At 44.7% G+C, this 13677-nt stretch overlaps 1 protein-coding gene across 3 annotated transcripts in view; it reads right to left on the bottom strand.

The window, feature by feature from the left end:
* The window catches only part of ZFYVE1 (zinc finger FYVE-type containing 1), a 28939-nt gene extending 19753 nt beyond the window's left edge, over window positions 1–9186 (bottom strand). The window contains exons 1-3 of one of the 3 annotated variants that reach the window (XM_080619764.1): window positions 8701–9186; window positions 7946–8167; window positions 7273–7810 (exon numbers count right to left, since the gene is read on the bottom strand). In XM_080619764.1, the coding sequence (XP_080475890.1) occupies window positions 7273–7764 (492 nt within the window). In that variant the 5' untranslated portion in view covers window positions 7765–7810; window positions 7946–8167; window positions 8701–9186. The remainder of the gene's footprint in view (window positions 1–7272; window positions 7811–7945; window positions 8168–8700) is intronic. The other 2 variants (XM_080619765.1, XM_080619763.1) reach the window with 2 other exon arrangements.
* Between the last annotated feature and the right edge of the window lie 4491 nt (window positions 9187–13677).

Raw genomic sequence — 13677 nt, 5'->3', positions numbered from 1 at the left:
ACACACCGATGAAAATAGTGTCCCTGAACTTGAGTATCTTTTTCAGACCAAAGTTACCCTGTTCCTTCCCGCAGCTCTGGCAAAGGAATCTGGGGACAGTATTTACATGGGTTTGTACAGAGCTTAACAGCACCTACGGGTCTCTGCAATGAAGGGTGGACGCTGCCCATATCTGAGGCCCATGTTATCTATTACAGGACTCTCCTTAAAGAGACAAAGAGATGAGTTAAATCGTGCCTAACAACCCTAGCCAAAGAGAGAGACCCTATTTCAAAGGTTTTAAGACAGTAGTGGAAAAAATGTAAGTGGATGGGAGGTAATCCAATTTGAGTGGACTTCTTCCTAACACAGGAGGCAATATTGCCTGAAATACTGCTATTACCAGACAAGTTACCCTTGTAGATGACAGCTGAGTTATATGAAACTGGTTAAAGCAGAAGACTAGACAGCCCACTAACCTGTTTGCTAGCTGAAAAACTGCTTTTTCAAGAACTCAAAACTATTAATAAAGACTTCAAGGTAAATGCAATTTCTGCAGATAAAGAATGTCATCTAACTCTTAAAAAGAACAGTAAAAAATGAAGCATAAATCATTATGCTGTCTCCTAAGTACCTTTCATCTTCCTCATGGATGTTGGCCACAGAGCTACCAATTACGACCCACAGTGTCACAGCTGTAGCAGCAGACAGCATATCCAGGTAAAAAGACTTGCCCAGAAGACAGCAAGTCATGCTGTAACTATGAGTCTTCCTCAACACTAAGGTAACTATAATGCCTGGATGAACACTACTTTATACTACTGTCCTTGTTAAGAGGGACATTCACAAACTTACTTGTTTTACAGTTCCACTCTTCCTAGACAATAGTTACTCTAGTTATTTTCCCAGTGCAGGGTGTTTTGACAGGCAGGTCAAAGGGCTAAAAAACTTCTACTTTTAGACAATCCTATAGCAAGGCATTAACAACCCAGGTAAAATAAGTAAAAGGTATCTGCAGCAACATCTGTCTCCCCATGACCCCTGCAGAAGTGAGAAAGTGGAGGAGGTGGAAAGGACAAAAGGGCTGGATGACAGCAAGCTGCCAGTTCCCGTTTCTTCCTTGAATGCATCCCCAAAGCACCCACATCCTACTCCTGCTGGCAGCACAAAGGAGCCCAAAAGGACTCACTGGATAAGTGCAAAGAGGGGTACAACGAGGAAGCACTAGAACACCTCTTTATCCGCACCAACCCTATTTAGTCCAGAAACTGAACTAAGTTCAGGAACTCCTCAAATGAAAACAGTGGGTAATTCCAGAATGGCTTGCTATCAGCTTCTCTCACTTGTGATATGCTCTCCTTTGCTTCTATACCTGCAGACATTTCAGCATATGGACAAAAGAGACAGGAAGCAAACAAGAGATTTTACTTTAATTATGGCCTAAGAGAACTGCATCATGAAGAAGGTGCAAGAGCGGTTCCAGAGAAAAGCAGTATTTGTAAAGGGCTATGTTCAACTTAGCTAGGAGTCTGAGGCTGTTAAAGGAGCTGTACATTTGTTGAATGGATGGCTGCTCTCCCATCTTCTAAAAATACTCTCCAAAATACTGGTATATGTCCAGTGGAAGAAAGAATGCTCCTAACCAGCAATTGCTAAGACGTTTTTCTATGGCTTTATTCCAAGGAGAGAAAAACAGTGCACTTGAGTGTAGGAGAGAGAACTGCAAAACTGCTAACAAACTGGGATGGGAGGAATGTGAAAAACTAGCAAAATAATAAGAGAAAAATTCCTAGAGTGTAAGACAGCAAACTCCCGAAAATACCTTGGCAAGAAAACCTCTCTGAAGCACAAAGAGGAGGAAAACTCATCAATACTACAGGAACAGTGATGACGAGCAGAAATTATGTATCCTGATCCAATAGATCACACTGACCTAGAAAACTTGGCTCCTTCTACATTTCTTCTTCCTCCTTTCCATCCATGACAAATATGCCAGCTGTGACTCTTCAGTTTACAGGATATGGACTAAAATTCTCAGAAACACAGCTGACTGTGCTACCCTAAAGCACAAGAACACCAAACATTCCCCCAACAGCAACTCAAGTAAGGGTGTCATAGGAACTAGTACTATTTGCTAGACAAATGATTTTCTAATACAGAGGCAAGCTAAAAGAGCTAAGAGATTATGAACTTCTCTTAGGAAAAGAGACATACATTAGCTTGCGGTGACTGACAAAGACTATTTGACTAGAAAAAGCACTCCTAGTGACTCTCCATTCTTTCATCCCTGGACTACCTCAACTCAGTAGGTAATAAGGGAAAAATCAATAGGTTTATGGTGGAGGTGAGAAAAGCAAAGCTGTTAGCACCCCTAAGGAGTTAATCACGTAACTTTTTAATAAGAGGGGACAGAAAAGGACACATAGACTGTTACGATGTTAGAAGCTGGGTATTTAATGATTGTATAAAATGGTCTGCATTTAAATAAGGCCTATGGGTCATTCTGTGTCATCTAAACTGCCTGATCCTGTTCCAATATTTCCTGAGGGAAAGAGCTTAATCCTTTAGGAGTCTAGCCCTGCTAGCAGGAATAAAAAAGAACTCTACGAATAAGGCTGCATTTAGGAAACTGAGATACCTATTGGAAAAAAAAAAAGACCCTGCTACCTGAAGAGAGGGAGCTCATAGTGGATGTCTCGTGGGAGGCCTAGTAGTAAATACGTGCTCCTTTCTACCACATAAAATTACACTGCTGGGGATATTATTTTTTGTGACTAGCTAGAGGAAAATCTTTCTTTTCTTCCTGTCTCGTTACTAAAACTGGCTACAAAGTCAGTACTTTTTATTTTTCTTTTCAGCCCAGAGTTCGGGTAATTTCTTGTGACAGAGCTAATTTCTGGTCAAAGATCAGTGAACTGTTTAAGGCAGACTAATAGCAATCAAGCACGTCCCCTATATTTTGGGGTCAATGAAAAATTTTCTCTGCTTCTATTAAATATATGTGCTGAGTCCTTAATTAGGGCTTTGGACAAATGTTATCATAGAAACCACCAGTGACTCTACAACCAAGTTCTGATCCTGTGGTAAGAACTCTTAACATCTGTTCCCCAAGATAAAAATATCAAATTGTTTTTATGCGTTGCTAGCATTTCTTCTCCCCTGCTTCAGAAGTAGTAGTAAATAGAGTTCACTGTACAACTGATACGTAATTCTGCTTTATGCTATCACAAAGGTGTTGTAAAAAGACAATGCAAAAATGGATACTGTTCCAGAAACTGCATAAACATAAGTACAGGAGAAAAAGATCAATACAGATGACTGGAAAAGCTCAAGAGACAGTGAAACAGTCTAAAGACTTGAAATAACTATCCTAACCCAAGTCACTTTTTTATTGTTATATTTTGCTGTGGTTTTCTTAACATGATCTACAAGTATAGCGGACTTTTTAAAAAGAACAATGAATTGCCTGTAAGTTCCTAAGGGAAGTGCCTCCTGTGTGCACAACGAACAGCACTAGTGACAGTACAATTATGCTTGTTTGAAAATTCAGTTAGAGATAAGAAAGGAAAGCTGACATCTTGACAGAACAGATCGGGAGATTCAGTTGGGGGATTTACACACATAAAAAAAGAAGGCACATAGCATGGATATAACATGGCAGAGATGTGGAAGATGTAATAAGAGCAGTGACAAGACTGAAGCAATTGACTGAGGAAGTAATCCCCATAATATGATTCTGAGTAGAGATGAGCAAAGAGACAGACTATGCCAGAGCCAGTTAACAAACAGATGCTGCAATTATCAAGAGCAATTTGATTGAAGTCTCAGCTTCAGATATGCAATAGATAAGACCAAAAGTTTAATACTGTGTAGAGAGAAACTGCATAATACAGTCTGAGAAAAAGGACTTGGGATGGTGTCTAAGTTGGGGTTGGATTCCATGAGGAACAACCTCTCTCTCTCTGGTTCTTCCACAGACTTGCAGTATGAGCTTGGATTTAACATTTAATAGCATTTTCTTAACATGAGATAACCAACCTTTTTTTGAAGTGCTCAAATACAGTGCTGTTATGATGAACATCACTGAGAAGCTTGCATTTCACAGATAGGAACTTAAGCTACCATCAGTTCTCTACAAACAACTGCTTCACAAGTGTTACTTTAAAACGGGACCTTTCCCGACTAAGTGGATTTGAAATAGGCACAAGAAGACCTCAGCTTTCTGAGCTTATGGTTATGTCTGCAAAGTGCAAAAAGCTTTGAGCAGGCCAGCCTATCTGTGCAACATAGCACAATGACAATCATGCAGATCTCATAATCATTATCATAACTGTATTAGCGCAGTGCTGAGCCCAAGCAGAGAATCTCTACCTCTCAGCTAAACTAAATTGTTCAGGCATAGCTTATCACAGAATCATAGAATGGTTTAGGTTACAAGGGACCTTAAAGATCATCCAGTTCCAACCCCCTGCCACAGATAGGGAAACCTTCCACTGGACCAGGTTGCTCAAAGTCCCATCCAACCCAGCCTTGAACACTGTCAGGGATGGGGCAGCCACAGCTTCTCTGGGCAACCTGTGCCAGTGCCTCATCACCCTCCCAGTGAATTATGGGTTAAGGTACATTGTTTCTGCATCTGGAACTAGCTTGGTCATTAACTTACACACTACAAATGTCTTTCAGTTTCAGAGCTACCACCAAGAAGCCAACACAAACAAATGAGATGAAACATAACCACTTAAGCTTAACAACTCCCAAGTTTCAAAGGAAAAAGAAATCTTTGCCTTGTGTTCCCATCTCATTAAACCACTTTGAAGTTAGTGGTTTGTAAACATATATACATCAGTGGGTATCTTGATCCACCATGTCAGTACTATGCAGCAGCATAACTAGTTCTGTGCAATTTTGAAGGAGTAGCATTTAACATTGCTACGGCAGAATCTACCTCTGATAGGAAAAAGGGAGGAAACGACTGATTTACTAACTAATGCATTGATTTTCAAGTTCCAAAGGTCAGAAAGCAGATGATTAAAGATAGCCAGATTTTAATACTGATAAATTCTCCTCCTGTCTGCTCAAGCCACATACTCTTGAAACCTGAATCTACACATTTCAAGTTATTACTGTTTTGGCATTTTTAGACAAAAAAAGTTGGTTTAAATAAAGAACATTCTAAGGATTTCTTCCCAAGTAATCACAATAATCTTGCTAAGGACAAGCACAGAAGAAAAGACTGACGATCACTTTCCTATAGCTAAACTGGCTGTTCAGTATTATCAAGAGCAGATGATGCCTTCAGAGCTAGCTAGTCATCTGACAGCCCTCTCTAAATAAAGGTTCTCATGCTCACCAGCAGAAACATCACTGTAATAACAAGCACTCTTCAAGTTCCAGCTCCTAGAAAAATATTTTAATTGAAAACTCTCAAACTGCTTCAATACTGGCCGTGAGATGTCATAGAAGTATTCAGCTGAGGAAGAGAAGATCACTCCAGATGGAAGAGCTCTGATTCAGCCTCTTGATACTGAAGCAAGTTCATTTTTGGAGAGCTTTTTCAACCCTGTTCTGATCAAATTGCTACAATCTGATAAAAGACCATTGCTGTCCCAATAAGGAAGTTAGCTTTATCGTCCATGACATTTAAATAGCCATGCACCTGCTTGCATGGGGCAGGCAAAAGTCTACCTCAACAAGACTTACAGACTCATGAATATAAAGGTAACTTAAAACAGTACAACCACACACAGCCAAAGCTTGTGAGCAGGTTTTCAGGACAGCCGTGTTCTAAGGCACTTCAGATCTTGCTACAGTGGCTAGATGAAGATTATTCCAAAGTCTGCATTTTAAAGCAGTAGCTGCATCTGCCACACACTCTAAAGACAAGCGTGCGCTCTTACAGGAGGCATACAAACTTAGGACTGTTACTACACATGAAACTCAATCACTCAGTTTACAGTCAGTAGTATCCTGCATAGTGTTTTCTGTGTCAGTGCATCATAAGGTCTATCATCTTTCCTTTCTCCTCCAAAGGCCATGAGAATTCGTCAGTCAGTACACCTGAACTGACTAAAATGTCACACAAGTTATGCTGCATCTACTCTATACCATAGTTAATTACACTAGTATATATATTATACATATGTACATATGCACTTCTGTATAATACAGAATAAATACAAGATGCTTAAGTCACATTTGTTTGCAAGGCATGACAGACACACTGACTGTTACTATGATGCCTACAAATAACTAATTAACCAAAAATCAGAGTATCATCACAATGGTTTTTTACTGCTGGCAGCATGAATATTAAATTAGAGCAACCACATATTGAGTCTTCATGTGACTACACATTTTCTGTCAGTGTCTCCTGAACAAGGTTTAACATGAATGATGCAAACCTGGAAGCCAGAAGATGAAGCTGAATTTTCAGTTGTGTAACTAACCTGCTCTGCGACTTTCATGTTGCTGTTTTTACATTTATAAGTATTTTTACATTGTAAAGTGCTTACACCTACCAAATGCAAGGACCAACTGAAGAGTTCCTTAACTGCATATACTGAATGCCAGACTCTCTAAAGTAATTCTTCCTGAGAAGCTCTTGTTAAGACAACTAGTATTTCTATCATTATTACCAGCAAGCCAATCCCAAATTGATAGCAAATTTCCCCTTCTTTTAGCGAGGAGCTAACATGGAGTAACATTTGAGACAAGCAAAATAGCTTAACCCAAGTCTGCAGGACTTGAATGGCACACTTTGGACCCTTATTTCAACTTTATCCTATTCCTGAAAACCAGATGGATTTAGTAATGCTAGAGGAGGGTAGCAGGGGGCTGTAGGCTTGCATTAGCAGTGGTTGGTGCAGTGCCCACTACCAGTCATATGGTAGGAGATTGGCTGCCAGCACTCCCATTTGCAGGATACCTACTGCGATACTCTCAGTTTCAATTTTGTTCAGGAATGATCAGCATCCTGCACAGACAGCTCTTATCTTAGTTGTGTGTGTCTCGGGACAGAGTCAATTCTTTCAGTAGCTTTGCTTACCAAGCTCTTAGAAGAGGCTCTTGCCACACATCAGGTTTTAATGAACTTGACCTTCTGAGAAACTCATGAGCAGGGCTGCTCCAAGGCACTGGGTCTTTTCGGGCCAAGATACTTAGTGCCACTGGCTGTCCTCATTTTGTTACTGTTGCTGCCAGTTACACTTCAAATATCAATCATGCATCACAGCAGCCTGTGAAACTAGGATAGACATTAAAGGATCTTGCCTGTTCGACCACAGAAGTTCTTACCTGAATCTCCTCAGTTTCATCCACCAAGAGAAAACTCACAACTTTCTCTGTCATCTTCCTTCTTTTGGTCTCCTCATCCATCACCTCCTCCTCTTCATGCTCTTGGGCTTTGCCAGCATGGTAGATGATGACAGGGTGTTTCCTTTTGTTTCCCCCAGCATGTGTTCTCTTCTGACACTCCACGCAGAGGTTGATTTTGCACACCTGGCACCTCACTGCTGCTATCTGCCTCATCACACTGGCGTGCATTATGTTCCCATTGGCACCTTTGCAGAAGTCACAGAATGGGACATGGCCGGGTCTTATGCGGGTCCGTTCGTGGTTCCGTAACTTTTCTGGCTGATGCAGCTCTTCTTCACAACGCTGGCACTGTAGGCTCCTGCACTCGTCACACTCAAAGATTGCTTCATCTGTCCCACTGCAAACATAGCTTTCCTGGCACAGGAGTGTTGTGTTCTGTCCTTTCTCTACAGTTTGTGTGTGAGCACTCATCTTCAAATTCTTTTAAAGCAATGTTTTTTCCCCTCCTGTTTCTGTTCTGAACAACAATAGGTGTAAAAGTCAGTTGCAAATTTAGTACTTTCACAGGGGAAATAAACACAACAGGAATGATGTCTGTACTTTATTTTAAATAATTAATAGATGTTTCTTTAAGATTCGTACACTGACCTACCTTCCAGGAAAAGTCGTGTCAAGCACAGATGAAGTTTTCTTCCTCCAAAATAAACTTAAGCAATGTGGCTGGCTTCATGTACTGTTAAACTCAAATGCTGGTATACATTCTTTTTGTGCTTAACTATACAATGTGTTTTCAGCAACAAGAAAAACAACCAGTCTGGTGTACTTCACCACACAGGGCAAGTACACCCCTGAAGCAGAGATCGGAGGAAGACAGCTGGCAACACGGAGGCAACATAAAACATTAGAAATGCACAAGTGCATATACATATACACACAGAGGACTATGTCAATACTAGAAAATTCTCTGCTTTCACTCCCCGGCTAAGCTCCTCCTTCAGAGTTCACAGTATTTATTTGGTGGGAATTTCCTGATGTGCTTCGCCAGATAAACAAAAATCAGCTCTCTTTGTGCGCTTCTTCTAGCGACGCTGGATAGCGATAGCCACCGCGGCCGGGCTAACGTACCCTCTTCCCCTCTCCGTTCCCCTCGCAGTCCCCGGGACCGGCGCCCCAGGGGCCAGCCGCGCATCCGCTCGCCCGCCTTTGTCTAGACCTGCTGCCGCGGGGCTGTACGGGGTCCTCGGCCGCCTCTCTCGCCCCTCCGCAGCCCGCACGGAGTTGCTCTCGCAGCGGGCTAGCCCCGGCCGCTCCACACACCCGGCGGTGACCGGCCGCGCTGGCCCGCGGCACTTGTGGCTCGGGCCGCGTCGTGCTTACGCAATGCCAGTGCCCCGCTCCCGCACCTACCTGAGGCTGCGCCCAGCACGGCACCCGATTATTCCTCACCGGCGGCCCGGGAAACAGGGGGAAGCCCCCCGGTCTCCTCCTGCTGAGCGGAGGCAGCGGGCGGGGAACTGCGGCGGGGGCCGGGAACAAAGGCGGCGCGGCACGGGGCTATTGTTTACAAGCCGGCGGCCGCCCCGCTTCCCCTTCCTCCCGCCGGCACCCGGTGACTAAGGAGTCGGGTCCCGGCCGCCGCTTCCTCCTCCCCCCCACCGCCCCCTCCGCGGCTGGGGTTGGGGGGGGGGGTGTCCCAGTTCTCCTCCCGCGCCGGCCGGGGCGGCGGCCCGACCATGCAGGCGAAGCTCCCGGCCGGGCTGGGCAGGACCCGCGCCCCTCCGCCCGCTCCTCTCGTTGCCAGCCGGGATCAGCTGATCGCGGGGAACTTCAGGGTTATTTTCTCACCGCGGAGACGAGAAGGCGGTGGCGGGAGGCGGGGTGTGGAGGTGGCACGCTGGGAGCTGTAGTCCGGGACCCCAGTGCTGCCTCACGGAGAGCCGCTCTGCCGTGGCGCCCGCCGGGAGCTGTAGTTCCGGGGTGGGAAGGGGAGGGCGGGCTCGGCGTGCGGATCCCGGGGCAGAGCGGAGCGCTAGCGGCGGGTGGTTGCGGCTCCCTGGGCGCTGCGGGGCGGATGGCGGGGTGCGCCGCTCCCGTCCCTGAGGGAGGCCGCAGGGACGCGCGGAGCTCTGAGCCCTCGCCATGTCCCGAGGTCTCTCCTTTCCCCTTTGCTTTACCTTTGTCCCCTGCCCCGCGGGTTCTTGGTGACGCCGGTCGGCTCTGCCGCGCTTCCCTGAAGCCCCCAGCAGCGGTGTGAGGAGTGAAACTCGTAGTGAGCTAGTTCCTTCACCGCCTGGAGAGAGATCAAGCGGCTGCCCCCAGGCCTCCAGGCCTGGAAGACGAGTGGGTCACCATGGTGTCTGCATGAAAGAGAACAAAGCAACCAGTTCGCTTGTGCTATGTATGCATGTAAACCAAGTCTCGACAAGGAAAGTCACCAGCCACTATAATTATTGCCCTTTTTTCTTTTTCGTGACAGTAGCTGCAGGCAGTGTGTGAACTCCCACCATTTATTTAGCTGAAGGAGACTGCAGATCTGAAACGGAGACATGCACCTGCCAAAAAATGACAGGCTTCATGGTCAGAGCCTGGAACTGTGGGGGCAGGTGGTGGATGCGGACAGGGATGGTCAAAGAAGCCCCATGGTGAGGAAGTAACCTCAGCCAGCAATCCTCCAGTGAGATGCTGGGTCATGGTACTGGCTGGAAAGGGCAGGGGGCTACAAGAAAAGGACAAGTTATTTTTCACTGGCTGTGTGTGTATGCAAATGTATATGTGTGACTTAGATAACATTCAAAATATTTTTGTTGTAGCACAGCCAGTGCACAAACAATTTCTTTTCTAAAGTAACCAGAATTTTTTGGCTGGATGCTTGGATCAAATGCTAATGGCTACCTCTCTGGGAGAAGGATGTACACTGTTTTACTTCAGTGAACTTTACATGTTGGTAATGTTCAAATACAGAAAGGGGACCTACAAGAAATCTGGAGAAAGACTTTTTACAAGGGGGAATGGCTTTAAGCTGACAGAGGGAAGAGTCAGATTAGACATTAAGAGAAATTCTTCCCTGTGAGGGTGCTGAGGCGCTGGCACAGTGTGCCCAGAGAAGCTGTGGCTGCCCCATCCCTGACAGTGTTCAAGGCCAGGTTGGATGGGGCTTGGAACAACCTGATCTAGTGGAAGGTGTTCCTGCCCATGGCAGGGGGTTGGAACTGGATGAGCTTTAAGGTCTCATTCTATGATTCTGTAACCATAGACAGGCCTGTGGTTTGGTCCCCTGGTTTGGTTGCATACAATTTCAAGAGAGAGCCAAATTACAGAACTAGATATCCATGTAGACAGCAGTGATTGTGGGTTTACCTTCTGTAAGCTATCATCATTTAGGGTGAACATCATGTAAAGTGAGCTATCATAATTTCTCAAAACTGAGTCAGCAGGTCCAATTACCATGAAAATGAGGCATCAGTGAAGTTCCCAACACCAAGAGTGACTGAGGCCCTGTCAGAATTCAAGCGTACTGCTGAAGTACTTTTGTTCTACTAGATTCTACTGTATGTATTTGTGTTACTTGGCATATACATGGCTTATCCATTTCTCTTGTATGCAGTTTAGTGATGATGAATGATTGAAGACTGACACAGTACCTGTCTTCCATGCTGTCTTTCATACTATTATGATAATGTATTTTCACTCAGTTATTTTAAAGAGAAGATCAATAAAAAATATTAACTAAATGGACTGACATGGACAGGAATAAACTTTTGCTGGACCAGAAATTTTAAGAAATTCAAAACAGCATACAGACATACAAAGCACCTTCATTAATTTTGGTGCTAATATTAAAAGCCACCTACTGCACTCTTTTTGATTGGCTTTGAGCATGAAGCTCTGGAGTCCACAGTGAGGAAATGAATAAAGTGATCTATAATCAGTATCTGGGGAGGGATCTCAGTTTCACAACTGAAGGGTAAACAGATAAAATGGATAGGTTTAGAGGTACACAATTCTAACATCCAATAGCAGAAAGAGTAGAGATGTGGAAATAGCTGGTTTTACTAGATTATTCTAATGTTGTTCTTTATGGTTAGAAAGGATACTGGAGGCTGATGTCCACAATTTGTACATGGAGAATAAATGCAGAAGGTCTACTTCTTTGGCTAAGCAAAATAGACGAACATCTAAATTAGAAAAGCCTTTGCAATGTTTCCTGTAAATAAAAGCTTGTCATAGCAGCACAACTGAGTTTGGATTTCTCATCTCTTTTTCAGGCAGGTAAGAGTTTCACTCTGAGACAACAACATAGAAACAGGAAACTCAGAAGATTCTTTTTATAGGCTTTCCCTTTTCCTTAGTTTTCCTGCAAGCTGCAAAATGATTTTTTTTTACCTACTTCGGCATGTTTATGAATTATTTGAAGTATTAACAGTAGTCAGTATTGCAGTTACTAAATTTGCATTAGTTGAAGGGAGATATGCAGGCTGCATGGCATGAGTTGTAATCAATAGAATATAAAAATGCTGTTTCTGATGGGAGAAGGAATTGCAATCAATCTTGAGGTATTTCCTGAGTTTGTTACTGCTAAAATACTTCCCTTTGCACAACATCTGGTAAAGCAAGGTGATGAACAGGACCTTAGTTCCAGCTCAGTTGTTGACTATTCAGTAGCAACTTATGACGTCAGATAGAGTTCATCTGCTTTGTAATGAAGAAGCTGATAGTGTCTGCTTCAAATGTTTTCCTTGCCATTATAGGTGGAGGGGATTGTTTGTCATTGGACTCATCTTTTGAGCACTTTAAACAGTGTTTATAAACAGTAGAAAATGTAATATAAAGATACTAACGTTTGCTTGTTTGTTTTTTGCCTGGCTGATCCAAAATGTTTTCAACAGCCTTCTGCACAGGTGCTCATGCTGTCGTCTCTATCTTAATCACCTATAAGATCACCTTCCTTCCATTTCCATGTACTTCCTTTTTCCATTTGCAGTTGCTTGCCATCATTGTAATAAATCACTGTCTCACATGCAATGTTGGGGGGAATTGTACATTTTAAATTGTCTTAATGTAACCTAAATGCTGGAAGTAGGTCAGGGAAACTACCAGTTCTAGACCATGGCTAGGCCCAACTGCTTCATAGCACAGTTATATCTTTTTGCTGAGCACATGGCTGCCTAAGATACTGGTGTTTGCTCTTTTTGCTCTTTAAATCCATAGAGGATTTTTTTTTTAGTAGAGATACAGCCTTCCATGAAAGCCAACCGTATCCTGGGCTGCATCACAAGAAGCATGACCAGCAGGTTGAGGGAGGTGATTCTTCCCCTCTACTCTGCTGTTGTGGGACTCTACCTGCAGTACTGCATTCAGGTCTGGGGCCCCCAACACAAGAAGGATGTGGACCTGCTTGTCCAAAGGAGGCTACAGAGATGATCAGAGGCTGGAGCACCTCTCTTCTGGAGATGGGCTCAGAGAGCTGGGCTTGCTCAGCCTGCAGAAGATAAGGCTCCAGGAAGTCCTTCTAACAGTCTTCCAGTACCTAAAGGGGGCTTGTAAGAAAGATGGTGACAGACTTTTTAGCAGGACCTGTAGCAAAAGTACAGGTTTTAAACTAAGGGTAGATTTAAGCTATTTTCATTTTTTAAAAAAAGAGATGAGGGTGGTGAGGCCATGGCACAGGTTGACCAGAGAAGCTGTGGCTCCCCCATCCCTGGGAAAGGCCAGGTTGGACAGTGCTTGGAGCACCCTGGTCTAGTGGAAGGTGTCCCTGCCCATGGCAGGGGGGAGGTGGGCTAGATAATCTTTAAAAGTCTTTTCAAACCCAAACCATTCTATAATTCTACATCTTTGTGTCTACTGCCCCTAAAACTGCTTTTTGTTTTAGCTTTCCAGCCTGTTACAACTCGCGTTCCCTCCTGATAAAAGCAACAGAGCAATTTCCTCGCGGCTCTGCTCGTGGGTACCACAGCCACAGCTAAGCCACGCCCCAGAGCGCGGCAGCGGGAAACGGCACCGCAGGCAATGAGAGGCATCCGCCAGCAGTCAAGCGAAGGGCTGGTACCGGCTCGCAGTAAGGGACGTCCCGGGGGCTGCGGCCGGTACCAGCTCGCAGCGGGACACGTCCTGACCCCACAGCAACGCCGTGCGGCGCTGCCTGACCTTAAGATGGCGACGCCCGGGGCTGGGTGAGGGCGTCTCACCACCTGCCCACAGCAAACATGGCGGCAACCCGGGAGCCCTTTCCTCTTTTCCTCTGCCCTTCTAGCCCTTGCCACTCTATGGTGGTGTGTGTTAATGTTGTGTTGCTGAGCCGGAGGGCGCTCTAGCACAGTCATCTCTATGGTGGCCCGGCGCGGTGCGTGTCGGGGCGCTGGCGGAAGGGGTGGGTCACATGAC

The sequence above is a fragment of the Psittacula echo genome (genome assembly GCF_963264785.1).
Source record: "Psittacula echo genome assembly, chromosome: 5".
NCBI lineage: Eukaryota > Metazoa > Chordata > Aves > Psittaciformes > Psittacidae > Psittacula > Psittacula echo.
Note: the sequence above shows the minus strand (reverse complement) of the source record. Positions and strands in the feature narration are given on the sequence as shown.